The sequence below is a fragment of the Neurospora crassa genome, linkage group IV (assembly GCF_000182925.2).
Source record: "Neurospora crassa OR74A linkage group IV, whole genome shotgun sequence".
NCBI lineage: Eukaryota > Fungi > Ascomycota > Sordariomycetes > Sordariales > Sordariaceae > Neurospora > Neurospora crassa.
In genome coordinates, this window is record NC_026504.1 from 3,888,859 (window position 1) to 3,914,881 (window position 26,023).

Consider the following 26,023-nt stretch of genomic DNA (forward strand, 5'->3'; position numbering starts at 1 on the left):
CAGAAAGTGCATATATGCCAACTAGTGCATAAGATTTTTGGGTCTGGATTATATGCAGAATCAGGGGACAATACTGTAGTCACCCAGGCACAAGCCACATAATACTGCTGTGTTAGCCACATATTCATGGTTTCTCCCGCCACATGCCTCCGTGTACCTAGGTACCTACACTGCATGGGACTGAATTTCAGCTGCCCCTGGGCCGTTCCCCGCCAAAAAGTAGCCCATCACCCCGCCCGCTTTTGGCCGATAGTCGCTGTTGCTGTGCTGAAGCTACCTACAGGGGGTTGACCTGCCGTCGCGCTGTGTGCTACTAGAGGTAGAGGTACCTTTCCATAGCGGCCCCGGACCTGGGGGGTCGCCATTGACCCACCTACTTCCAGTTGCATACTGCCGTACCTCGGGCCGTCGTAGGCCTACACGTCGATCCATTGAAGCGTCATTGGCATCGATTCATTGCTCACCCAGTCACCGGGTCCCCGATCGATCCCCGTTCCCCGTCCTCCGTCCCCCGTCTCCGTTCCTTCGTCGCTCCACAGTCAGTCGCCGAGATCAAATCAACTAGATCTATATTCGATTTCGACACAACTTTCCAGCTCTTCCGACCACCGAACCGCCCTCCGGACGCCGTTCCATCCACATACCCAAATCCATACACAATGCTGTCGGCCGGTGCTCGGGCGTTCTCGGCCCTGACTCGTCCCCGGTTCACCACCGCCTCCACTACCCTCAGATCCCCCGCCGCGCTCCGCAGGTTACTGTCCGCCCTCGCCGTCCTCGAGCAAAGAGATGGCAAGCTCAACCCGGGATCCCTCAGCGCCGTTACCGCGGCCCAGAAGCTCGGTGGTCCCATCCATGCTTTCATCGCCAGCAGCAATGTGAAGGCCGTTGCCGAGGAGGCGGCCAAGGTTGAGGGTGTCGAGAAGGTCATTGTCGTCGAAAACGGCGCCTACGACAAGGTTGGTGGTTATGCGCCCGGCTGTCGTCAGTTTGTGCATCGGTTGACTTAACACGGCGCAACTCGTTTTGTCCAACAGGGCCTCCCCGAGAACTACGCTCCTCTCCTGGTTGAGAACATCAAGAAGGGCGGTTACACCCATATCCTCGCCAGCGCGACGGCTTTCGGCAAGAACCTGATGCCCCGCGTCGCCGCTCTCCTCGACAGCCAGCAGATCTCTGATGTCACCGCCGTCGAGTCCGAGAACACCTTTGTGCGCCCCATCTACGCCGGTAACGCCATTGCGACCGTCGAGTCCACCGACCCCATCAAGATCATCACCGTCCGCGGTACCGCTTTCGCCCCTGCCGCTGTCGGTTCCGGCTCTGCTGCCGTCGAGGACGGTGTCGACCCCAAGGCTGAGAGCACCACTGAGTGGGTTTCCGAGGACCTTGCCAAGTCGGATCGCCCTGATCTCTCGACCGCCGAGAAGGTTGTCTCTGGTGGCCGCGGTCTCAAGTCCAAGGAGGAGTTCGACAAGATCATGCTCCCCCTTGCTGATTCTCTCGGCGCAGCCATTGGTGCTTCCCGTGCGGCCGTCGACAGCGGTTATGCCGACAACAGCTTGCAGGTCGGCCAGACCGGCAAGGTCGTTGCTCCTCAGCTCTACCTCGCTGTTGGTATCTCTGGTGCCATCCAGCACTTGGCGGGTATGAAGGACAGCAAGGTCATTGCTGCCATTAACAAGGACCCCGAGGCACCCATCTTCCAGGTGGCAGACGTTGGCTTGGTTGGTGATTTGTTCGAAAAGGTGCCTGAGCTTACTGAGAAGCTCAAAAGCGCGTAGTCATATCTGTGATATGTATGTTGTACGAAATAAATAAAAAAATGAGAAGAATATGTACAAACCATTTGGCTAAATAGTATACAACAAAAAAACACTGGATATCCTACAGCCATCACAGCCAGGCTTGGGGTATCTCACCCCAACGCGCTAAGCCTCTCGTATCTTACCCTAGAACGTTCAGCATCTCCCCCGTCCTCGTGAACTTCTCCCTCGACCTCCCCGTTTCCCTCCCCCGATCCCTCTCCGCCTCGTCAATCCTCCTCCAACCCTGCCAATCAACCACCCTCTTGTCATCCCCACTCTTTAGCACTTCACTCTTCACCCCTTCCCACCCATGCACGTTCCGATCCGCATTCAAAAATGGCGTCCTGCTCACCCAATCCTCAATGATCGCATCAGCCGTAGCAAATGCGTTCTCCATCGTCGAAGCAATCACTCCCGTCGGACCTGTCTTGACCCACCCCGCGCAGTACAGCCCGGGAAAACTACCATGCGACATCTCCGCCCCGCGGGTGCGCTCCTCGTGCTGCACGCGGCCACGGCCGTCATTGCTGATGATCCCTCGGCGCTCGTCAAAGGGGATGTTGATGTCTGAGAACTCAGGCAGAGGAGTGGATTTGTACCCGATGGATCGGAAGGCTATCGACGAAGGGAGGGTGAGGGTCTCGCCAGTGGGTAGGGCGTAAGCGTTGGGGTCGAAGGGGGATGGTGAGAGGGTGGTACGTTCAAAGGTTGTCGATGCTAGTTGGGTTGATGTGGGAGTGGAAGAAGAAGAAGAAGGGGAGAAGGCCTTGGGTGTTAGGCAAAAGTCGAGAGACCACGACTTGGCGGTTTCAGAGGGTGATTGCGAAATGGCCGTGGTGCCCTTGGCTAGCATCTCCATCAGCCGGCGTGGTGCGCGGGGAAGGGACTTCAGGTCGGGTGGGAGGAGGGAGGTGTCGACGGGGTGGAAGGACACGTTGGAAAGCTTCATTAGTTCGCGGACCTCCTTGATGGTGAAGGCCGCTTGCATAGGTCCTCTTCTGCCGACGACATGGACCCGCTTTACCCGGCTCTGGGAGAGGGTTTCGAGGGCGTGTGCGGCGATGTCGGTCTTGCGAAGGACGTCAACGTCTTCGAGGAGCATGCGGGCCACGTCCAAAGCTACGTTGCCTTGGCCGATAACGACGGCTTCCTCGCCTTGGGTGAGATCCGGGTTGAGGTTGGCGTGCTGAGGAAGGCCGTTGTACCAGCCGACGAACTCGCGGGCGGAGTAGACGCCCTTTAACTGGTCCTCGCCGGGGATGCCGAGCTTACGGTCCTGAGCGGCGCCGTAGGCAAAGATGATGGCGTTATAGTGCCGGAAGAGACTGGCGAGAGGTACAGTGAGGCCGTCGGGGTGGTCGGACTTGGTGCCGACGGAGACATTTCCAATGAATCTGAAATCTGGGGATGAGGCAACTTCTTCAAACTTTTCTTGACAGTTCTGGAAGGTGTGTCAGTGTGTTGCCTATTTGAAATCAAGTATGAGACGATGAAGCATGGAGAGAGAGACCTTGACTTCAGGGTGATCCGGAGCAACACCAAATCTCACGAGGCCGAAGGGCACCGGTAGAGACTCGTACATGTCCACCTTTGTCCCCTGGATCTTGGCCATAAGCTTGTAAGTGGTATAAAAGCCGGCCGGGCCGGAACCAATGACGGCGACCCGGAGGGGATGTTCAGGACTGGTATGGTGAGCCGGATGCTGAGAGTACATTCGGCGCGGCGCATGTACTTGCGATGGCCATCTTCCGCGCAACCCAAGTGCCCCGGGCTTTACCCGCGCGACAAAAGTCATTTTCAAATGGTCAAACAAATTCGTTGGCAAATGATGTAACGAGACGGATGAACTTCTGTTAGGAGTCAAAGCTCAAGATGTTCGGTCATCAATGGCTCATGTTTCTTGCAGCGCAGATCATCTCGGTGGGCAGCCGGGCACGGCGGGAAGGCACGAGGTGACTCGACCGCCCGTGAGTTCGGGTTTTGTGGGTCTCCAAATCCGGGGAACGTCAAGATCTTTAGCGGATTTCACGGCACCGACCGGAGTTGCGCACCGCTGACAGCTCCATTGCACAAAGGTCCCAGGACACCCTTCTTTCTATCCCGTCAACGAGGCTCCCTTCCATCGTCACCATCTATGTAAGGTATCCCGAGATACATACACTGATGGATGATTACCGCGATCCAAAACCTCCTCCCTCGACCATGTTCCACGAAATGGAAATGATCAGAAGCCATTGGTCGCTGCGGCTTCCATCCGGCCCATGTTGCGACGCGACTGGTGCATCCAGCCACCGAACGACGATACGGGCTGAACGGGGTCTGTACCAAATCGCCAAGGGCGATGACAGGGGTTCTTTGGGGGCATCCAAGCCCATTCGGGCGCCCGGCAGCGCGTACCTGCGCGGTTGCCGAGCCAACAAGGCGCCGATAAGTTTCACTCAGCTTCCAGCCTCCCTCTAAAACTGCGAGCCAAGTTCCGTCGACTTCTTCCTGCAGGGTGGGGGGGGAGACACGGGATGGATTTTGGGTTGAGAAACCTACCTACCCCGAGGCCCATTGAGCTAGCCCGATTTCTTCAAGAGACATGTCGTCACATGGAACCGGAATGATTGTCCGATAATTCGTCCTTCCATTGCTGAACCACATCTCTTTTCAACACTCGGGTGACAGCGACTATCCGGTGTTTTCAGCATCAAACCTCTTAAACAACAGCAGCGCCATCGCCAAAATGGGAGGCCCTAGTCAACCCTTCCTGTACGATTACGACCCCGTCAGGTACAGTCTCGACGATCGTCTTCCACCAAAACTGTTCGACCCCAAGGCCGTTACACGAGCAAGCTTCGACAAGCCCAAGCCCAAACCAAAGCCGGACGGCCCGCTTGTCTTGTACGATTACGACCCCGTCAGGTACAGTGTTGACGATCGTCTACCACCAAAACTGTTCGACCCCAAGGCCGTTACAAGAGCAAGCTTCGACAAGCCCAAGCCCAAACCAAAGCCGGACGGCCCGCTTGTCTCATTCAATGTCCATCCAGAGTATGTAGCTAAAGAAAAATTCCATACAGTCTTCCATACCCGGGTCTCACTGCAAGGGAGAAATGGTGGCTGTCGGTCGTGAAATACTTCAAGTGCCGGTGACTGACAACAAGTTGCGATTGATCCAGTGCCTTCCCTCCTTCAGAGCGCACTACCAAGAGTTTCCGGCCCATGGGCCCTAGGTCCAAAAGATGGATCATCAGCATGAGGAAGGTTCAGTTGGTCTTTAGGCTGCTTCAGTTCATTGGTGCGGCTGGCTTGCTGGTGATCATGATCATGTTGAACAACATGAAAGATGTGCCTGGCTTGATCATCAGGATTGCGGTATGTAAAGTGTCATCTTGTCCACCACAGACAACATACTGACCATAGTTCGCATGTAGCTTGGTGTCGCCACACTTCACACAGGTTATGGCGTTTACCACCTGCGGCGACCTGCCGGTGCGCGGGCGCCAATGTCTACAGCTGCCTACCATTTTGGTGTCATTATTGTCGACATTGTCGCTTGTCTAGTGTATGCATATGGCGTGTATACGATCCGCAAGGATGGCGCTACATGGGGTACCCTTCTTTCCGACAAGTCGGTGCTTCAGTACTTCCTCCCGGCCGTCCAGTACGGACTGATCGGCGCCGGCGCACTCCATGTGGTTTCCATCGGTATCTCAACCTTCCTCGCCATCCAGTTCTGGCGCATCTGCAAGATGCCGCCGGATATGAACCCCTTGGAAGATCATCTCACCTCGCGCGCACACAAGAGGAACAAGTCCTCGGTCGTTTCCATCTCGACGTATCTCGACGACGCCAAGCAACCCGGCACAGCCGCTGGTAGTCACCGTGACTCCAGCATTCCCAACGGTGACGAGCTCGTCCGCCCACGCGCTATCCCCTTCACGCATACCCGGCAGAGCTCTGATTTTTCTGAGCGGTCCTCTGGCAAGCGCGAGTCTCGGGTCACGGTAGACCTCCCACACCGCCAATACCAGATTACACCCGGCAACTCACCACGCAGTTCTATGCCTCCTCGGTCCTCCTATCACGGCTCCTATTCCGACCAGGTCCCATTCGCCAGCCGGGGTGCTGCTAACCCCCGCGACAGCTTCGCTTCCAGTCGACCCAACACCTCGTACAACAAGGGCGAGCAGTTAACCGCCTCCCCTACCTCCATGTCCCCAACCAAACCACCCCAACAGTCACAAAAGCCACGCGGCGGCAAGTTCCAAGAAACCTGGTATACCACCGAGTCCCTCTTCAACCGCACCCACGAGCGCAACCGCACCATGAAGGAGGCCCAAAAGAATGGCGGCGGCGGCGCCAACAATAACAACAAGCGCGGCAACCGCGCCTACGAAGCCCTAACCAGTTACTACGACACTCACGACTCCGACGACGAGCATCAGCATTTGCAACGGCAACAGAGCCCCTCCTCTCCTCCTCGTTCCGGGGCAGCCCGCGACAACCACAAATTGGGCTATCGAAACAGCCATGACGACGACGACGACATCGATCTCGCAGACCTGCACCCCAACCCCTTGCGCTCCAACCCTTCTTCGCCGACTCTGCTTATCGACTCGGAGCTGGGGCCAGAAAGGTCTATCACCCCCTTCAGCCGCTTGCGCGAGTCGATTCTTCGTCCGTTGAATTTGAACCCGTTGAACATCAAGAAAGTCCGCCAACCTCCGAAAACCCAACATCTTCAACCAGACAGCCAGGAACCAATGAGGAACCGAGATTCCTCCATTCAACCCGAGGCTTTGTTTTCTTCTGCTGCCATTTCCGGCGGCGGAGGAGGAGGAGGAGGAGGAGAAGGAGGAGGAGCAAAGCCCTACGATCCTAGTACCTCTGACATACCTTCAACTTTGCTTGCAGGCCACCCTGCTAATTACCGGGTGGTTTCGTCTGGCCATGACTACGATTTCAGTTATAGCGGAGCAGGAGCAGGTAGGCAAAGACATGTCAGTGGGAAGGTGGCTGAGGAGGGCATGGCTGGTGGGTTTGGCTTTTCGGAGGATATAACAGAGGGAGGGAGGCAGGATAAGAAGAGGCTGACAGTTACCAATGCTTAGTGGGCATGATAGCAAGTTTGGATGCCTACTTGGATCCAAGAAGGATGATTTCTGTGGGTGATGAACGAATGATTACGTTGTTGGAATAATGTCATGATGAAGATGGATTATTCAAGCGGTTTTTCTGCGTCTAGCTAGCAGGTTCTGGAGTTAAACGGATGGGTTTTCGATGTTCAAAGGCATGATATCACTGTTACGAAAAGCTGAGCGTGGCGCATTGTATGTCTTGGTAGTTAGGTCTATAAGGTTGCGAAAGTTTCAACCCAGATAGTCGTTCTATGTCTATACGTTTCCTAAAGGTCATAACAATCAACTCTTTCTCTCATCCCTGTTATCTTTGTGACCATCTCTCTAGCCGTTAGGTATGATCAAGTCAACCCGCCGTCACGTCTCTAACTCAATCATCAACATCACAAAAAGCTCTCACAACAATCCGACCCTCTCCAGATACCCACTCAACCTCTCCTCCACCCTCTCCCCATTCCACGTCTCTCTCCCCTCCACATCCATCCCCAGCTCCGGTACTCCCACCTGCTCAATGGCAAAACTTGCTGCCACGCTGCCCCACGCACACGCCTCCTCGATGCTCTTTCCCCTCGCCAACGCCACCGCCAACCCACCCAGGAACGTGTTCCCACCTCCCGTGGGATCGACGACCTTTGTGGCGTCCGTGTGGTAAGCGGGCAGCCACCTCTCGATCCCCGAATCGACCTCGATCCCCTCCTCGACATCGAAACGACCGAACGGGTCATCCTCGTTGTTCCGGTCTTCCATATCTTGCAAAAGTCCGGCAAAGAGAGACATCATGTCTGTGTCGTGCTGTAGACCGCCGTGGAAGTTTCGGGCGTCCAGCCCTACCTTCATCTTCTTCTTCTTTCCCCTTTTCATAGGTGGCTGTTTCCTCCTTCGCCCCCCATTCTTGGCAACATAGCAGCCCTTCTCCCCGGCCCTGACCACCAGCGTGTACGTCGTCAGCGGCATGCTGGCCAGCAGCTGTTCGCAGTTGCGCTCTACTTGCTCGACGCTGATCTCGCCCGTTTCCGGGTCGAGGCCGTCGGTGCCCATGAACCCGGCTAGCTCGGCGTGGTTGGGGCTGCAGATGTCGACCAGTGGGAGGGCGTTGGTGCAGTTTAGTAACTCGAAGGGGGTGCAGAGATCGGGGACTGGTTCCCAGATGATTAAGGGGCGGGTGTAGGCGTTGGGGTCGTTGGTGTCGTCATCAACATCGTCGCAATCGTCGTCGTTGTCGTTATTGTTGTTGTTCTTGTTGGAGGCGGCAGCAGCAGCAAGTCGGGCTTCGCGCTTGCGAAGGGTGATGATCTCCTCCACCAACTCTTTGCAGCGGTTGGGACTGCAGACCATGTGCACGGCTTTAGCCTTCAACAAGGGGGTTCCGACCAGGTCGGCGGCCGTCAGTCGTTTCTTGGGAGTGGTGTACTTGAATTCGCGGCGCTCCGAGGAGCCGACGTAGCCGTTCCAGCCGCGGGTGGTGAGCCGGGTGGGGTCATGGCGGAAGACGGCCGAGGTGGACCAGCCGGTGATGAGATCGGTGATGGCCTGGGGGAAGTCGGAGCCCTGATCGACGATCCAGCCCACGGTGCGGGAGAGGTCCGGAGCTGGAGAGAAGAGGCGGGCGCCGAGGGCGGAGTAGGAGCCGGCGCCTCCTAAGACGTTGGTTGATGGAGGACGGGGCGGAGGGTATTCGATTTCATCTGATGGGGTGCTTAGTTGGTGCCTGATTGTGGTTCCTGGGCACTTACCGATGATGAACATGCCGAGGGTGACAAAGTCTATTATTGAGGGAGTGTCGTTGATATCTTGCCATTCTGAGCTCTCATCCGAGGCTTTGTCAACATCGTCTGGACTTTGGCCGGGCACTTCCGGGTTGCCGTTATTGTCTGTCATATTGTTCTCTGTGGTGACTGTGTAGGATCAATCAATTGTAGTGGACGCTTGAAAGGAGTGTATGCGAGTACGACGCGGCAACGGCCAGGCGATGATAGACAACAGGTGGGTGTGGGCTATGTAAGTGAGTGACACTGAAAGGGGTTATGAGAGTGAGACACCGATGGAGGGATGAAGACCTATTTGGAAAGATGGACGCGTATGTAGATATTGATGTGGCTACTGGCTAGGCTACCTCTATTGCTAGTCTGCTATTTCTGCCTGACCATCAGGCGGCATAAAGCATAAAGAGCCTGATGTTTTGATAACTCAACGTCTTATTAGCTAGAATCAGCTATCTGGGGTAGGTTTTTTACTGCGAGGCGTAGGAATGGAGAAAGGGGACGGACCCGCGGGACGGGAGGTTATGGGATCGATCCTGTCATCTCGATCCTCGACACTTTAAATGACTGCTTGTGCAGACCTACTCATGTCAAGTCTTCAGCATCAGCATCAGCATTACCGTTCTCGTATATACACAGCTAAACAAGCAGCGAGCTTCTGAACGGGGAGAGTGCTTGTTGTTGATCCGGTTGCAGTAGCACGATGTGACTTGTTGTTTTTGTTTAGGTATGCTTGGTGAGGTGGTAACTCATATGTGGATATGAGGCGTGGATGGTGCCTGTACGCCCAGCGGGCTTTTGGTGGCCGTGCACTCTAGTCTACTGCAGAGTCGTGAGAGCGGCCAGCAAGGTGTTCGTTCTTTCTTGTTGGAGGATGTCCCGAAACGCGTAATTTTAAACGATGGATGAGACGACCCACCATGACCCCACTATGAAGCTATCGTGGGGAAGCAGCTCATCACCTAGCGTGCTGCGTCTACAGAAGGTGTGCCCCGTACACTGTGGCCGCCCGTAGGCAGTGTACAAGCATGGCAGGCGCCAGGGGCAGATGCCCGTGCTAGGTAGGGGTTGTGTGACGAGGGGTTCCAATCGACGAGTTGTCAGCCCGGACCGTCAACCTTCAGACATCCCATGTTCCAGCACAGCAGATCTTGGGGCACCTAACTACACCTTCCCAGACCTCCTCCTTGTGCAAGTTTCGGGACTCTTTTCTTCCTCTTTCTCCATCTAGCGATATCTTCTTATTCCTTGTAAATTATACGGTTCAGCGAAAAGGGTAAGTGCTTCTCATCAAGATATTCAGGACGATACCTTCCCTCTGTTTCAACGAGCTCTCTTCCACCGGAGGTATCCGGGTCTGCCCACGGCACTCTCTTCACATCATCATCAAGGCAGGATCGCTAATACCGCAAGCTGGCACCGACAGTTCTAATCACAGAGTACACCTTGCTCCTTCCAACTTCTATATTACTCGACCGCGAAGCCTACTACGTTTCCAAAGTCCCGCCTAAGGGACCATCATAATCACAATGGCGACCAACAATATGCACAACTTGGTCACCTTGATCAAGAGGTACGCTTCAGCTTTCTTTACCGCAACTTGATATCGCCACACCTACGAATAGTTGCTTTCTTCTACAACACCCGCATTGCCCATTATTTTACCTGGCGCATTCTTAGCCATGCCGATTCCATGGGAGCCGCTCTGAGGCTAGGACGACGAAGATCCAGTCCCCGAGCAAGGAATGCGCCAGAAAAATCGGCGCAAAGCGAGAAAGAAAAAAAAAAGACTACGAGTGAATAATGGTCAAGGCACGTTGCTAAGTACTTGCGCAGACTTGAGGCGGCCACCCTCCGTCTGGAGGATATGGCTTCGTCCACCATCCCCCCTATTGGCTCCCAGGCCGTCATTGAGCCGGCTTCCTCCGCCCCCTCCGCCCCCGCGTCCACTGCTGTGTCCACTCCTGCACCCGCTGCCGCAGTACCAATTCCCGAATCTGTCGAAAAGTTCGACGACTTCTTGAACCAAACTGTTCAGAAATATGTTAAGACCAGCAATCTTATCGGTGGCTTGGTTGCTGAGCAGGTACCTATCCTGCACAGTTCTGGATCTATTTTGTGGGCAGAGAGCGGGAAGCTGACCATTTTTATCAGGCTGCGAGTGTCCTCAAGGGATTTGCCGAGACGCGCAAGTTCCTACTCGCCGCCTCCCAGTCCAAGAAGCTCGACATGAACTCGGTCGATTTCCAGGAGGCTATCAAGCCTATCAGCGAGGCCATCCAGGCCACTCAGGAAATCAAGGACAAGAACCGCGGTTCTCCCTTCTTCAACCACCTCGGCATGGTGGCCGATGGAATCATGCTCCTCGCTTGGATCACTGTTCAGTCTAGGCCTGACAAGCTCATTGATGAAAGCCTGTCATCTGCCGAATACCTGGGCAACAGAGTCATGCAGGCAAACAAAAACACTGATCCCCAGCATACAGAATGGGTCAAGACCTTCTACCAGATCTTCAAAGACTTGTCGGAATATGCCAAGGATTACTACAACAACGGCATTGTGTGGAACCCTAACGGCAAGCCTTACAAGGAGGTCGTCCAGTGTCTTGAATCCGGCAGCGCTCCCTCGGCACCTGCCGCGTCTCCAGCCCCGTCCGGAGGAGCTCCTCCTCCGCCACCTCCTCCTCCTGGACCTCCTCCGGTACTCAAGATTAATGAGCAGAAGGCGGAACCGGCCCAACCGGGTGGTTTCAGTTCCGTCATGTCTGAGCTCAACAAGGGCGAAGCAGTTACAAAGGGTCTCAAGAAGGTCGACAAGTCGCAGATGACACACAAGAACCCTTCCCTCAGGGCAGGATCAACCGTTCCCGACGGACCAGCGGCACGGTCCAAGAGCCCTGCGCCGCCTGGAACCAAGCCGCCCAAGCCTGAGAGTATGCGTGCGAAGAAACCTGCAAAGAAGGCTCTCGAGGGCAACAAGTGGATTATTGTAAGTTCTCCAGCCGGACATTGTGGTGTAAATTCAAGGTTTTTGACAGTGCTTTAGGAAAACTACGATGCTGCCGCTGGCAACGTTGAGATCGAGGCCTCCATTTCCCAGTCCATCCTCATCAGCAGGTGTAATGAAGTCGTCATCGTCGTCAAGGGCAAGGCCAACGCTGTCAACATTGACAACTGCGACAAGGTGTCGCTTATTGTGGACACTCTTGTTTCTACTGTCGACGTTGTCAGGTCCAAGAACTTCCAGCTCCAAGTCAACGAGACGATCCCCACTGTGCTTTTGGATCAAGTCGAGCAAGCCACAATCTGGCTGAGCAAGGAGAGCATCTCGACAAGGGTGTTCCAGAGCAAGACGGACAACGTCAATATCATGGTTGTGGACGAGAACGACGACTCCAAGGAGCTTCCTCTTCCTTCCCAAATCTGCTCGTATTACGATCCCGAGAAGAAGGAGCTTATCAGCGAGATCGTTTCTCACTGTGGTTAATTCATATTTGGTCGCTGCTTCGTCGAGATTGTCGGAAAAAGTGAGTAGCTTGATGCGAGGTGGCGTTTGGTTCTGATCGTGAGCGTTGTTGTCACATATTCTCCAATTTACATAATAGCACGCCTTGATTTGAATATTCGTGGATGGCATGTTCTGAAGCGGGCGTGAAATCATCTTCAATCCCGCAGGTATGCCAACTCGACAGTACCCATCATCATTTTCAAGAACCATATCATCTCATGACGTTCCTATTTCAATTGAAAAAAACGCCGAACACCTTTGCCTATCAATGACAAAACTTGGCTGTTTATGGCATGTCTCTCTGTCTAGACCATTTCCGCCGTAGTACTTTTCTCATCCATATCTATGACCCACCTAAAATCATCTCTACCTGTTTCCTAGACACAGCATCAATTCGGTTTTTTAACCTTTCCAGTCCACCAGACTAGATTTTGTACACTAGCTGACCATCGGTATACCTATCATCAAACAGCGTTAGCATCATTCCTCGACATCATCACACCTCACAATATCAAGCGAAGGGTAACTCACATCAACTGATTCCGTTCCGTCATCTCCCTCAACGCCTGCAGCGCCTCCTCCTTCTCAAACTTTTGTTCACCGCCTCTCCTGCCTCCGGGAATCTTCTCATTAACAGCCTTGATCAGCTCATCCACATCCGCAGCGTCGTCCTCGAAAAGTCCCGAGTTCAACAACGGACCGAGCGCCCGACGGAAAACGTCAAGACGGTGCTCGCTTATTGGTGCTGGCTCCTCATCTTCTTCTTCCTCTTCTTCCTCCTCTTCCTCTTCTTGGTTTTCTGGGGCGGCTTCGCCGTCAACGTCCATTTCTTCGTCTTCGTCTTCGTCGACGTTGAGGTTGGCGGCTCCGGAGGCGAGTTCTTCTTCGTCGTCTTGGTTCTGAGCGGTGCGACGAGATGATCGTTGGGAGCGAGTGGAGCGAAGTTGCGAGGCGGGAAGGGAAGAGGCGAAGGATGGTTGTGAGTCGCCGGTTGTGCGAGCAGATCTTGTTGAGCGGCGCGGGGTGGCGTCGTAGATGTCTTCTTCCTCTTCTTCTGCTCCTTGGGTTTCTTCTTCCTCTCTGGGAGTGCCGTTGGCGTTTGCTGCGGAGGAGGAGGAAGCGCCATTGGCGGGAGTGCGTCGGCTGGCGCGTTGGGAAGCGCGGGAAGCGCGAGAAGCTCTGGCAGCGCTGGAGCGGGCTGTGGTGGTTTGAGTTGCCACGTCGTCGTCATCGTCATCAGAGTCGTCAGAGTCGGAGGACATGCCATCCTCGCCCTCGGCGGGTCGGGTCTTTCTGCGCTTCTTGCGCGACTCGTCCTGGACCACCTCCTTGAAAAGGGCAAAGCGGAGGATGGACTCGGCAGCGGCGGCGTCACGCTCCTCGACGCGGTTGGACAGGCGTGCCTTGGCGTGGGCGGTGGCCAGACGGATGAGCGTCTCGAGCGTACGGACCGTCATGGGCGACGTCTTGCGCTGGTTGCCCTCCATGTCGTCGTTGCGCAGGCCCACGTAGATGTCAGCAATGCGGTCGGAAGCCTCCTGCGTCAGTACCGGCTTGATGCGCGTTTTGGCGTATTGAATATACTTCTTCATGAAGGGGATACTGAGGATCTCGGGCTTCTTGTTGGCAGACCCGCGGCCGCTGGGCACCTTGATTCCGGCATGCAGCATGGCGTCGTACTTCTCCCACATCTCGGTGGGCTTTTGGGACTCGGATTGCCCGTTGAGGGCGACGTTGAGGGCCTGACCGGCGTTCTCGCGCACAGGAGCACCCTCCTCGGTGCCGGGTTGGCGGTAGCGGTGCATGCGAAGGACGTGCTCGGATACCTGTCGGTCACGGGTGTCCTCGATGTCGTCGGTGACTACGAAGAGAAGATCGAAACGCGACAGGAGGGAGTCGGGCAAGGCGATGTTCTTGTGAGGATCCTTGTGGGTGTCGTACTGTCCAAAGATAGGGTTGGCCGCGGCGATAACACTGCAACGGGCGTTAAGGGAGGTGTGAATACCGGCCTTGGCAATGGTAACAGTTTGCTGTTCCATGACTTCGTGGATGGCAACACGATCGATGTCTGACATCTTGTCGAACTCATCAATACAGACGACGCCACGGTCAGCCATAACCATGGCACCAGCCTCCAGACGACGCTCGCCAGTCTCCTTATCGGATGTGACAGCAGCAGTCAAACCAACACCGGAAGAACCACGACCAGTCGTGGCAATAGCCAATGGAGCAGTGTTGAGGACGAAACGAAGGAGCTGCGACTTGGCGGTGGAAGGATCACCGACCATCAGGATGTTGATGTCACCTCTCAAATGTGTACCGTTCTCCAGGTTCTTCTCCATGCCGCCCAGCAGCATAAGCAGGATAGCCTTCTTGATGTAGTCATGTCCGTAGATACTGGGAGCCAGTGACTGTGAAAGCAACTCGAAAACTTTTGGCTTCTTGGAAATCTTGTTGATATTGCGAATATCGGTGTCGGTAATGGTAGCTGTAGCCACACCACCACCCGACTTGGAGGACAGCAGGACGATGTTGTTGGCCAGAATGACCGTCTTGAACAGGGCGCTATTGTGGTTTGTGTTTCTGTTACCCAACGTCCGGAAAATACCGACGAGCTGGATACGGTCGCCAGGCTTGACGCGGTCTACCAGGTCATCGTCGAGAATCACATCGACGCCTCGGGGCAGCTGACCAGCAGGTGCCCTCTCCGGCATTTCCTGGATGGAAATGGTCTGGTGATCGCGGTAGGTCGAAAAGCCGTATTCGGTCTCGAGCGGGTTGCCCTCCTCGTCTTCGCGCGGGTAGACGCTGTTGGTGACAATGCCGTTCGTCATGGTCTGGTCGCGGTACTCGCGGTAGTGGAATGTCTTCTTGGCTTCGCTGTAGTGTACACTCTTGACAACCTTGGGGCGGATCAGGGACGTCCTTGTTACGATGCCCTCGATCGAGACCATATTGTTGAGGTGTTGGGAGGACAGTGTCCTGGGGTTGCAGGTGTGTAGACCAAAGCTGCCAGCCCAGGCACAATAGTATAAGACGTCGGGGTCTATTTGATCGGGGCGGGCCTGGGGGACGGTGCTGACGATAGTCTTGAGCGCATGGTTGAAGGCGAGGGTCCAGTTGAAGGGATCGGTAAGTAGACCCTCGGCTACCTCAGAGCTGTGATCGCGGACATGATCGATATTGACGACGAGTCTCCTCTGGTTCTTCTGGAGCATCAACACAATGTCTGGTCTGTAGCTTCGCTGGTGCTGGTCATCTGTAGATAAGGTTCGCCATTAGTTTCGTTCCATGCTTCGGTCGTGAACAAAGGGCCAGCATCAGCTTCAAGCTTCGACGTACGAGGATCGAGGAACTCCTGGGCCTGGCGCACACGGTCGCGTACGGCCTCGTCGCGGAGGGCGTTGTAATCCATCTTGAAGGTATTAATCCAAAGAACAACTCTTCAAGCCAGTGTCACAGACGGGAAACAAAGGTAACACGGGTTCGGACGCGGAGTAAGGCTAGTCGTTGTGGCCTCCGTTCTTGTCGTCCAAAAAGATTGCTGGAGAAGAATGAAAGAGTCGCCGATGTTTTGTTTTGGCGCATGCGCTTCACCTTGCGGAGCCGCCATGGAAAAGTGACAAAACGAAACGATACGATTTTAAGTGGAAAACGCGTCGACGACACGCGAGTCGCGCTAAACCCCTTGCTTCAGGCAGGGGGCTTAATTGATACAAGCGGGGCTGTACCTGATACCGTCATTACCCATAATTGCCATCAAGAAGCGTGTAATTTCCAGTATCTAACCACCTACACCAGACCTCGGCCCTCCAGACTTCCACTCAGTGTAGTTTCCAGGTTACATTTACTATCGATAACAAAACTTCCACGAAGATTGTACATACATTCCAGGTCAATTTGCACATGCTTGATCTCTTCTAACTTGTACCTCTCGGCCTTTTCAACTTGACCAGCGTCCATGTCTGGCTCGACAGTGTCTTCAAGACCTCGGTACTCCGCATGGCCTTTGATCCTCAGCGAGCAAGCCCACGTTGTGTTGCCCCGAAAACGAGAAGAGAAAGAACAACAACCTCAAGGCGGCCGAAACCTCAGTAGTGTTGTTGGTCACTAGCGTGTGTACCTCACATACATGTGTGCCTCCCAGCCTTTAAATTACAAGTTCATACTTCGTAGTTGTGCTATGCTTCGTGTTAGCAGTTGAAGTATGACCATAGGACAACATCTGTTGGGTCCTGTTAAGTGGACGACATGGGTGAAACAAAGTGATTGTTACCAAAGTGTAAAATGGAAAGAAGCCACGAGTGTCTAAAAGTTACTCGATCCACTCTTTGGAGTCTCTAACCCATAAGCCAACGCAGGGCTTTCGCAGCTTCACTGGTACCAATGTTACTTATGAGCCTAAGCGCCCAAGTACTCGAGCAAAACCGACCCCAGTCGGGTGATGATTCTCGACGGCTCCAAGCGCGAGCCAGAGTGTGCCATCCTGAGCTCCCCATGATCATTGTCTCCCCTGCTGCGTCGTTCACATGCTACATCAACTTTCAACGGTCCGATAGACGTTGCTCCTAGCCGGCGATTACTGCCCCACATCCGTTCTTCTCACGGCAGTCAGGTTTGAGGTTCCGCTCAACAACTGCAACGGCTGAATACATCCTTTGGTTCCTTGATTTTCCCGTGGTTTTCGTACCCGACTAGAGCCCATCACCATCGGGATCCCATCGGGATCCTACCGTGAAATGTGTTGTGTTTGTTGTTTCGACTTCCCGACTGTTCACTTGAGCCGTCATTGCCCGCTTGCAGACATGGCTATGGCAAGTTACATATGGTCATCAACTTTATGCCGTTTGCCATTAGCCTCATACAGCATCAACTCTCTCCTGCGGTTCTGGTCGTACGATTTCTTCGAAGGCGGGACGAAAACCACCCTTATCGTCAACGAGCTGTGCTGTTGTGGTCCATGTCGTACAGCTCCATCATGTAGACACGGTAATCGGTTCCCGGTAGACTGGATCGTCTTTCGGGATGACGCGGTTCGTTACAGTAGTGTGCTGTGACTGCAGCCGTAAACGGGAATGGGCCTCATACTTTGGTGAGGCGCCGTGAGAAGGACTGACACAAGCCCAGCGGGTCCTCCAATCGAATTGTCGGGTGGCTCCGGTTGCTTCCCGGCCTTTGTAGCCGTCTGATCCTCTGTTGAGCCCGGAACAGGTCTGGCTTGAGGTTCCCGTCTCATGCCGAACAGTCATTGTGAGAAGGAGCGGTAAGCGGCGGTTTATCTTGTCTGCATGAGCAAGTCACCATCCGGAGCTACGCACGGGATGACTTTCACCCGCTGTACCCTTCAAAGAATGGTCGAGAATCAATGGTTTCGCTCTTTCGAGGTGATAGATGTGTCGTGATGTCTCCTGCTATGTAGTCAGCAAATATTTCCAAGTCAAACGCAACAGTGTTCTCGACCCGATCTTGAAGTTCGTAATAGCCAAGAAATAGATCTTGGTCACTCCAGCAACAATGCCTAGTTCCAGAGAAATTTTTTTTTTTTTTTTTTTTTTTTTTTTTTTTTTTTTTTTTTTTTTTTTTTTTTGGGGGGCCCGGGTTCGCATCTGGATAATGCACCAGGACAGAACAAGACGGTATCGCGAGCCTTGCGAAAAGGAACGAAAGATCTTGAGAGTGCAAAAGCATCCGCAAGCCTTGAAAACAGAGCCCAATGTTTCAATTGCATATGCTGGTATCGTGCAAAGTTAGACGAGGAGGCTGAAGTAAGACAAACCACGATCCGGCACCTAGTGTCCTATGATATCGAGTAGCCTTGTTACACAAGGGTGCAAGCTTAGATGGCTTCAACAACGCCTCCGACGAATGACAGCCTAGGCACATAGCCGTGGTATCGGCACTGGCGGTCACACCACCAAGCGAGCGGCCTCGTCGCACAACTGAGGTACCTCGAAGGGGAAGGTCGCTGCCTGACTACCGTTAATGCAAGGCACAACCCACGAGGACGAGGGCTGTGAAGAACGGCAGTGTTCGAAATTGGGGACGGAGTCGATTTTCCAACAGCCACTGGACCCCACAAGACCATGTCTATCCGTTCAGTGATCATTGGTTTCATGGCCGATTTCGCTTTGGTGAGGGTAGTGGCCAGTGTCGTGGATGTTGCAATGCATCCGTAACACATGGGATGGCATCTTCAGCACTAGGTATACAGGTGCGATTTTGGAATTTCAGTGAAATATATCAAGTTCGGGTCCGCGCACAGGAAGCTTGTGTCGGTCTAGGAGGGGGCCTTGAACGGTCAAGAGACCATAGAGTAGGTAGTACTTAGCAGTTGTATGTAGTCGCACCCCGTACTTATTTTGGGAACACTCGGTCGGCGCCATTGAAAGAGGTAGGCATCGGCAGCGGCGACACATGGGCGTGCCGATGGTCCGTGCAAACCTACAGGCCCGAATAGGGAGGGCAACCGAAGAGGTGAGGTTGATCCAATGGACATCAGGTGAAATTGACTGGGCTGAGAAAGACTCGGATGAGCGGCAAGACACGTTTTCGAATAGTGTAATTCGGAAGCGGAAACGTGTGACAATCATAAAGATACACTACGTACGCCGTTCTCACCAAGCCTGGTCCTGGCCGGTTCAACACGCTAAACTATCTCTAGTCTCCTCAGTGGATATGCGGTGCTGCTTCCTTTCCTAGTCTAGGGAACCTTAGTAAAGTGTAAACGGTTGGTTGATGAAGCTGGGTCGAGATAATGCATAGAGTAGATTATGTGTCACCAAATAGATTGCCCGGTCTTCTCACCTTCGGCAGAGGGTTTCGCGCACGACATTTGGCCGAGATCGGGACGCCGAGTCGAGTTGTTGCTACCCCTCTTTTTTCTTTTGTAATGCCGAACGGGGCTCCAAGGTAGTGTAGGTTCTCAGGATAGGCACGATAGGGTGCCTCTGCCATGATTAGTGGGAACAGTGATAAAGCTTCTGTTACACAACCACAACAACAACTCAAAGTCATTGAAGGCGGAAGACCGCAGTTCGGTAGTTACATGTGGTACAAGTATAACTCGTGGTTTATACCCTTCGAGACTTGGACACATCTTCTTCGGAACGGTGATGCCATTGGCAAACGGTTAAGATTCTTGTTCGTACGGAGAGGTTATCACGGCTTGAACGTTGACTATAGGGCGCACCAGATTGGCCAATGCTGGATCAAACACGCCTCTCCATGCACATTATGTCTGCCCAAACCCTCGTTTGCCACGAGAAAACACCTATGTACGCCGTAGTCTGATCACTTTGGTACGCTGGATGATGGGCACCTAGCCGGGGGTGCCGCGGTAAAGTCCACGAATCATGCTAGAATCCGCTGATCCACATAGCTAAGGCTTGGTTGAGAATGCAGTCCGGTATCAAGCAGCAAACGCTCGCACCGAGAATAGCACTTGCTGTATCCGGCAGTTCACACGAGCCATCTGATATCTGGGCCCGTCATGCAGTGGATGCTTGTTGTTGATGAGTTGGGCTGGACTGGGTCTCGACTGCCCATGCTGTTTGATCGGCCAATGTTTGAGCACCAAGGTCGGCAGGACTTTGAGTATATATAGATAAAAGCGATAGTCCGCCTTTGAGCAAATGTCCTTTTCTTTGTACCCACCATCACTTGCAGACGCACACACTTGGTCCTTCACAACTTCATCAATCCAAGATCCAAGTCGAGCTTATACTTTCGACATGGTACTGATCAAACTCAATCCAACGGTGGGCGCCACGGATGCCGTGGCGTCTTCCAAGCACTCGGCAGTTCTTCATAGGCATCTGGACACAACCTTTTTGAACATGACGAGGTCTGAAGGAAACTTTTTGATCCTCGAGGATGACCGCAAGATATTCGATGCTTCGGGGGGCGCTGCGGTCGGTTGCCTTGGCTGGGGCGACCAGAGAGTTGCCCAAGCTGTCACAAACCAGGTACTTGCCGCACCGTACTGTGCGACCATTTTCTACACCACCAGGGTTCAGGAGGAGCTATGCCGCGATTTGGTCCAATCGACAAACGGGGCCATGGCGCGTGCCTACATCGTCAACTCAGGTAAGACAATCACCTCCCAACTTTCCCCGACAGCAACTGACACTTGCCAGGCTCCGAGGCAATGGAGGCGGCTGTGAAGCTCGCCAGGCAGTACTTCCTCGAGATTGACCAGCCACAGCGGACACGATTTATTTCTCGGAAGCAGTCATACCACGGCATCACTCTTGGCGCACTATCCGTTGGAGGCCACGAGGTTCGGCGGGCCAAGTTCGAGCCACTCTTGATCAAGAATGTCTCGAGAGTGTCGCCGTGCAACGCATTCCGCGGCAAAGCCCCCGGCGAGTCAGATGAGGAATACGCCGAGAGGCTGGCCAAGGAGCTCGATGACGAGTTTCAGCAAGTAGGCCCAGAGAACGTTTGCGCTTTTGTCGCTGAGCCCATTGTTGGAGCTGTAAGTTACTTCACGTGATCGGAGTTGAGCGTGCGCGAATACTGACTGTTGCTTTTCAGGCCCTTGGGTGTGTGCCTGCGGTCAAGGGTTACTTCAAAGCCGTAAGGGACGTGTGTGACAAGTATGGCGCACTCTTGATCCTTGACGAGGTGATGTGTGGTATGGGGAGGAGCGGCACTCTGCACGCATGGGAGCAGGAGGGTATTGTACCTGATATCCAGACCATCGGGAAGGCCCTCGGGGGCGGTTACCAACCCGTAGCCGGCCTCCTTGCTGGTCACCGGGTGGTCAATGCACTCGAAAAGGGTTCCTCGTGAGTTGTGTCCCCGACAGTCCAACAGTGACGATATACTAACTGAAGCCAACCAGTGTCTTCGTCCATGGCCACACATACCAAGGTCATCCTGCCGCATGTGCCGCAGCCTTGGAGGTGCAGCGGATTGTTCGAGAGGAGAACCTTTTGAGCAATGTCCGCGCAATGGGTGATCTTCTCTCGAGCAGGCTGCGTGAAATACTCGCAAGCCATCCGAACGTCGGTGATATCCGTGGCCGGGGCCTCTTCTGGGGCATCGAATTTGTTGCGGACAAGGAGAATATGGCCCCTTTCCCGTCAGAGGACCACGTTTGCATGGAAATCTGTCAACTGGGGCTGACCGACAAGTATGGGATCAACGTGTATCCAGGCGGCGGATCAGTTGATGGAATTACGGGCGACCACATTATCATCTCGCCAGCCTTCAATATCTCGCGTGAAGATGTCGAGTGGATCGCGGCAACAGTAGGCCGGCTTGTGTCCGACTATTTCGCAGCAAAGGCCGGGACTCAATAATGTTTCTATCTCTTTCTTTTTCTTCTTCTGTGGATTTGGACCCGCGGTTCATGTTGTCCTTGGGAGCATTCAGGTCCTTGACGGACATGACCTTGGCTTTGGCGTTTACTGATGGGTTTTGCGCCTTTTTCTTATCAAGGACACAAGATGGAACTTGTTCAGGCGAAGGCGATTGTATGGCTAAAAGAGGACGAGGTAATTATAGAAATGCGGGACTCGAATCTGACGAATATTCACGACCCACGACTATCGTGGCGTCCGTCAAGTGATCATTGCTGACCACTCTGTAAATACTTCACATAAGTGTATAGGTGAAAATTGGGTTGAACTGGCCGAGTTTCTCCGGTGACTATCTAGGTCTATTGGCCGTTTTTCTGTTAAATCAACTATGAGGTCGTCTCGGTGTGGCTGCGAGTGGATCAGAGAAAACGGAGATTGAGAAAGTTGCATGAGCTCTTCCGATCTGGCAATGCGTCCCGTCCTTCTACAAGGCTGAATGAGTGGATGGAAGGATGGAGGGGTAAAAAAAAAAAAAAAAAACAAGTGACTCCAGCTCCCGTCTTTCTCTTGTGGGGGGTTCCCGTCGGGAAGAAGTCCGTATCGTGCAATGAGTGGAGCTGCTGCGAGATAGTGGGGCGCTGCTGCAGCTTTGGCACAGCCCGCCCGGCCCCGCGCTCACGGGGGAAGCGGGGCGGAGGGGATTGGCGGATCCCGCCTGCTCGCCCCGGACTGTTTGGTGCAACCTGGCGTTTGTCCCCCTGTGCTTGGTGGACTTGGAGGTGGTCCGGGCCCCTCCGCTAAGCGAGCGGCTCGCGCCTAGCGTTTAGGGGGCGCCAGGGGGCCAACTGGGCGTCAAAGGCCTGGCCTGACGATGACCTACCCTACCAACCTACGTACCGGGCCGTGCTGCCACATCAACGGACTACTCCCGACTTCCGATCCTCATTACCCTGCCGTTCTCCGTGTCCGAGTCCCGCTGCCGACGTCCGAATCACGTACCACACACCGACGATCGCAGCGCGTAGCGCGTCTTAGTTTGGTTCGGATCGCGCCACAACATCGCAACTATGGCTGTCGGCCTCATCAACGGCCGCCTCGCTGCCGACGAGGAAGCCCGGGCAGAAGTTGACGTCCTCAACTCGCGCCTCGAAAAGACATCCCAACTCACAAAGAAGATTCAGGCCTGCCTGGCCAGGCTGGATGCCACCGGCAAGAGTGTTCGGGATGTTGCCGGGCCTCTCAGTGGCGAGACTAGGAAGCTTCAAGTTCTGGGCAACAGCAAGTCATCCGGCCCTTCATCCCCATATCTTGTTCATCGTTGACTGAGGCTGACCGTCGAATTACTGTATGTAGACATCGACGCCGTTATCGCCGCCATAGAAAAACTACGATCCCCCGCCGACAGTAAGAATGACGAAGAACAAATCATCCGCATGGGCCCTGAAAAGGCTGGCCTCCCCAACTACCTGGCATCTATCAAGCGCCTGAACAAGGCATTGAATGACATGAAGGCTTCCAATCTTCGATCAACGCAGCAGACCGTCGCCGACCTTCAGCGTCTAGTCAAGACTGGAAATTCCCAGCTCGAGAGTTCATTCGACAAACTACTACGGAGCGAAACACCCCGAGCCATCGAGCCTCTGCACTATCTCACCAAGAACATGCCCTTCCCGGTGCTCTCCCAAGAAAAGATCACCAGGCTAGGTCTCATGAACTCGTACCTAACCGGGGTGCACCAACAGAACACTGGGGCAGGAAGCTCGCAAGAGTCGCCCGTCATCAAGATCTATGCCGAAGTCCGGGCTCAGTACCTGCTATCAACTTTGGGCAACCTGGCTACGGCAAGCACCAACACAGCCAAGAAAAAGACTCCAGAGGCAGTATACAAGGCGGGCACCAACGGTATGGGAACCTACGCCCAGGCCATGGAGGGTCTATTCCTAGCCGAATACGACAACATCTGCAGCATCTTCATGAGGGAGGACTGGGGCCCTGTCTTTCAGGCAACATGTCAACCAGCCCTGGTGGAGCTGGGCAGGACCCTTCGGGAACTGAACAGCCACATCAAGTCGCATATCACCACAGACTGCTACCTCGCATATGAGATCGTCGAGATCATTTCCAGTCTGTCCAGTAACCTTGAGAACCGAACGGGCGAGCTGAAGAGCTCTCTTGCTGCGGCCCTGAAGCCCATCCGGGAAACGGCCAAATCATCGCTCGTCGACTTGCTCGAGGAGACCAAGCGCCAAGTCAACAGCCTGCAGACGCTGCCCGCGGATGGCGCGCCCACCCCGCTCGCAACACAAACCATGCAGCGGTTGCAGTCCATGGTCAACTTCTTGCGGCCGATATCCAGCATCATGATTTCCATTGGCGATGGCGGCTGGAAGTCGGCCGCTGCGTCCAAAGGAGGGGCTACTGATACCATCCCCAGCCTCGTTTCGTTCGATGTCGGTGCGGACGGGCAAGAGATCTTTGCCCACTACTGTGCCGACACCATCGAGACCCTCCTTTCTTCGCTGGATGCCCGTGCTCGTGTCCTATATCAGCAGAAGAAGGCAGTCATTGGTGTGTTCCTGGCTAACAATGTCACCGTCATTGAGCGTATGATCAACGAATCTGGCCTGGTAACCCTTCTCCAGTCTCGCCTTCAAGTGCTCGACGTATGGAGAAAGAAAGCCACTGCTCTCTACACCGAGACCTGCAAGGAAATCAGTATCCATCTGTTTGATACGGTCCATACCAACCGCACCGCGCGCCCGGGTTCCGGTCAGGGCATGGTAAGCTCGGCTTCGATCATGAAGGGCCTCAGCTCCAAGGATAAGGAGAAAATCAAAGGCATGTTTACGGCCTTCAATTCCGGCTTCGAGGACATGGTTGCCCGTCACAAGCAGTTCACCATGGAGAAAGAGGTGCGCCAGATGCTTGCACAGGATGTTCAACACATGCTCGAGCCACTTTACAATCGATTTTGGGATCGTTACCACGAGATCGACAAGGGAAAGGGAAAATACGTCAAGTACGACAAAGGGTCGATCGCTGCTGTTTTCCGCAGTCTTTACTGATTGCATTTTCTCCGCGGTACATTCGGATCAGGGCTCTATCCGTACGTCCAGTGCAATTGCACGTTAATACCCGGGGATGAAATTCCTACGCAACTGCGAGAATGGGAATAACCCTAAGCTACCCGCGCGTGCTTGCACGAATACACATCCGGACTTCTGAACGGTTTAGGGAGGTGGAGTGCGGCATAGGAGACCGGCAAGACATCAGGCCATAATTGCGTCTCAGGCGTGCATCCTGTCCTTTGATAGGATCTCGCAGACTAACCCATTGCCTATTGGCGAATGGCGTCGGCGCCCGCGCCGTTGTCTCTTGTCTGTGACTGGTGACGGGGATAGGGCGGATGAGAGAGGAGGTACTCCCAATGAATTACCTCAATCGAGAACGCATGTGCGTGAAGGGAGATTGTGATTACGGATTCGCTTTGGCCTGCGCATTTTGCATGGGTGTTTTGGACGATTCGCATGTTTCATGACCGTTGAACGGGGCTTGAGAAGTTGAAGGAAAGAGGAAGGAAGCATAAAAGTGATCATGAGTGGGTCAAGGTTGCCTTCCCCCTTTGGCTTTGATCGAAATCACTGAACTAAATTGCTTATGCTAGGATTTCTAGAGATACCACATTCACGGAGAATGGCGTTATGTTTTTGGACGTTATTCGGCCTGACTTATCATCTTTCGTTGTATATAGATTCATATAATCATGTCTTAATTATGATACTATCGTGACTTTTAACGTCTCCAGATAAGTCATAGCAATGCACAATCAGGAAATTACACCACCGATTTAGGTCCATTCATAAACCATAACACCAGCCAGCCACCCGCAACGGACCTTAACAAAAGCAGCCGGCAGGTATAGAAGTTACATAACGAGAGTGGATAAGGGCTTGGATGACCAGAAAATCAGATATCATTTTTCCTCCCTGGACTCTCACAAGTTATAAATCTACCTGTGATTCCTGTTTGTTCCATCTTAGAGGAAGCAATGTCGCCAGTCATATCATCTCATCTTGGTTCAATCTTCGACTGATTGAATGTAACATATACACACACCCCTACCACCAGCCTATGAGCAATATCTAAGTAGTATCCTATATTACATCCCCTAATCTCATGACTCTCTACAATCATGATCACTTGTAGAACCAACAGCTTCTCCACCAACAAAAGCTCCATCGGCGATCCCTTTTGGGGATGAGCAAGTCGTCGCCCTCTTGTGCTGCTGACAGGGTATCCTTTTGGATATGGTGACTCTTCTATCTCAACCCTTTTCCTAAACTTCCTGCTAGGTTTCACTCTGTTGCCGGTTATGGGATGAAAGCTATACGTTGTATTCCCATCTCTTACGCCTTTGTAGCATGTATCCCATGTTTGGTTTGTACAGTCCGTAAGCGGGAACGGGGGTATTTCACAACCCGGGTGGCCTCACCCGGCTGTGGAGGAAGAGGGAAAAT

At 53.8% G+C, this 26,023-nt stretch overlaps 10 protein-coding genes across 11 annotated transcripts; 7 read left to right on the forward strand and 3 right to left on the reverse strand.

Annotated features, from left to right (window-relative positions):
- The first annotated feature begins 229 nt into the window (after window positions 1-229).
- NCU08004 (electron transfer flavoprotein alpha-subunit) lies at window positions 230-1,956 on the forward strand. The gene is made up of 2 exons (XM_957581.3): window positions 230-959; window positions 1,038-1,956. Exons 1-2 carry the CDS (start codon window positions 660-662, stop codon window positions 1,782-1,784), a joined length of 1,047 nt encoding a protein of 348 aa, XP_962674.2. The 5' UTR covers window positions 230-659; the 3' UTR covers window positions 1,785-1,956.
- NCU08005 (NADPH-adrenodoxin reductase Arh1) lies at window positions 1,738-3,982 on the reverse strand. The gene is made up of 2 exons (XM_957582.2): window positions 3,319-3,982; window positions 1,738-3,249 (listed from the first exon to the last, which is right to left on the reverse strand). The coding sequence occupies exons 1-2, from the start codon at window positions 3,601-3,603 to the stop codon at window positions 1,948-1,950; spliced, it is 1,587 nt and encodes a 528-aa protein (XP_962675.2). The 5' UTR covers window positions 3,604-3,982; the 3' UTR covers window positions 1,738-1,947.
- On the forward strand, window positions 3,695-4,268 carry NCU16826 (hypothetical protein; the record flags this gene model as incomplete). The annotated part of the gene is made up of 2 exons (XM_011396110.1): window positions 3,695-3,775; window positions 3,891-4,268. The coding sequence occupies 2 exons, from the start codon at window positions 3,695-3,697 to the stop codon at window positions 4,266-4,268; spliced, it is 459 nt and encodes a 152-aa protein (XP_011394412.1).
- Window positions 4,269-4,536: 268 nt separating this feature from the next.
- NCU08006 (hypothetical protein) lies at window positions 4,537-7,214 on the forward strand (the record flags this gene model as incomplete). Its single annotated transcript, XM_957583.2, has 3 exons — window positions 4,537-4,844; window positions 4,973-5,168; window positions 5,228-7,214. The coding sequence occupies 3 exons, from the start codon at window positions 4,537-4,539 to the stop codon at window positions 6,905-6,907; spliced, it is 2,184 nt and encodes a 727-aa protein (XP_962676.1). The 3' UTR covers window positions 6,908-7,214.
- On the reverse strand, window positions 7,007-9,418 carry NCU08007. Of its 2 annotated transcripts, XM_011395986.1 has the most exons (2): window positions 8,668-9,418; window positions 7,007-8,619 (listed from the first exon to the last, which is right to left on the reverse strand). In XM_011395986.1, exons 1-2 carry the CDS (start codon window positions 8,810-8,812, stop codon window positions 7,331-7,333), a joined length of 1,434 nt encoding a protein of 477 aa, XP_011394288.1. In that variant the 5' UTR covers window positions 8,813-9,418; the 3' UTR covers window positions 7,007-7,330. The 2 variants fall into 2 exon arrangements, with proteins under 2 accessions (XP_011394288.1, XP_011394287.1); XM_011395985.1 differs by having other exon boundaries at window positions 7,136-8,945.
- A 282-nt stretch (window positions 9,419-9,700) lies between these two features.
- Window positions 9,701-12,654, forward strand: NCU08008 (adenylyl cyclase-associated protein). The gene is made up of 5 exons (XM_957585.3): window positions 9,701-9,970; window positions 10,121-10,267; window positions 10,531-10,780; window positions 10,849-11,682; window positions 11,740-12,654. The coding sequence occupies exons 2-5, from the start codon at window positions 10,224-10,226 to the stop codon at window positions 12,178-12,180; spliced, it is 1,569 nt and encodes a 522-aa protein (XP_962678.3). The 5' UTR covers window positions 9,701-9,970; window positions 10,121-10,223; the 3' UTR covers window positions 12,181-12,654.
- Window positions 12,360-15,846, reverse strand: NCU08009 (DNA replication licensing factor mcm3). Its single transcript, XM_957586.2, has 3 exons — window positions 15,544-15,846; window positions 12,733-15,460; window positions 12,360-12,659 (listed from the first exon to the last, which is right to left on the reverse strand). Exons 1-3 carry the CDS (start codon window positions 15,614-15,616, stop codon window positions 12,626-12,628), a joined length of 2,835 nt encoding a protein of 944 aa, XP_962679.1. The 5' UTR covers window positions 15,617-15,846; the 3' UTR covers window positions 12,360-12,625.
- Window positions 15,847-16,578: 732 nt separating this feature from the next.
- NCU16827 (hypothetical protein) lies at window positions 16,579-17,547 on the forward strand. Its single transcript, XM_011396111.1, has one exon. The coding sequence runs from the start codon at window positions 16,941-16,943 to the stop codon at window positions 17,256-17,258; it is 318 nt and encodes a 105-aa protein (XP_011394413.1). The 5' UTR covers window positions 16,579-16,940; the 3' UTR covers window positions 17,259-17,547.
- A 2,210-nt stretch (window positions 17,548-19,757) lies between these two features.
- NCU08011 (aminotransferase) lies at window positions 19,758-22,041 on the forward strand. Its single transcript, XM_957588.2, has 4 exons — window positions 19,758-20,286; window positions 20,337-20,677; window positions 20,737-20,990; window positions 21,047-22,041. Exons 1-4 carry the CDS (start codon window positions 19,833-19,835, stop codon window positions 21,504-21,506), a joined length of 1,509 nt encoding a protein of 502 aa, XP_962681.2. The 5' UTR covers window positions 19,758-19,832; the 3' UTR covers window positions 21,507-22,041.
- A 312-nt stretch (window positions 22,042-22,353) lies between these two features.
- Window positions 22,354-25,357, forward strand: NCU08012 (exocyst complex protein EXO70). Its single transcript, XM_957589.3, has 2 exons — window positions 22,354-22,784; window positions 22,860-25,357. Exons 1-2 carry the CDS (start codon window positions 22,574-22,576, stop codon window positions 24,569-24,571), a joined length of 1,923 nt encoding a protein of 640 aa, XP_962682.3. The 5' UTR covers window positions 22,354-22,573; the 3' UTR covers window positions 24,572-25,357.
- Window positions 25,358-26,023: the final 666 nt, after the last annotated feature.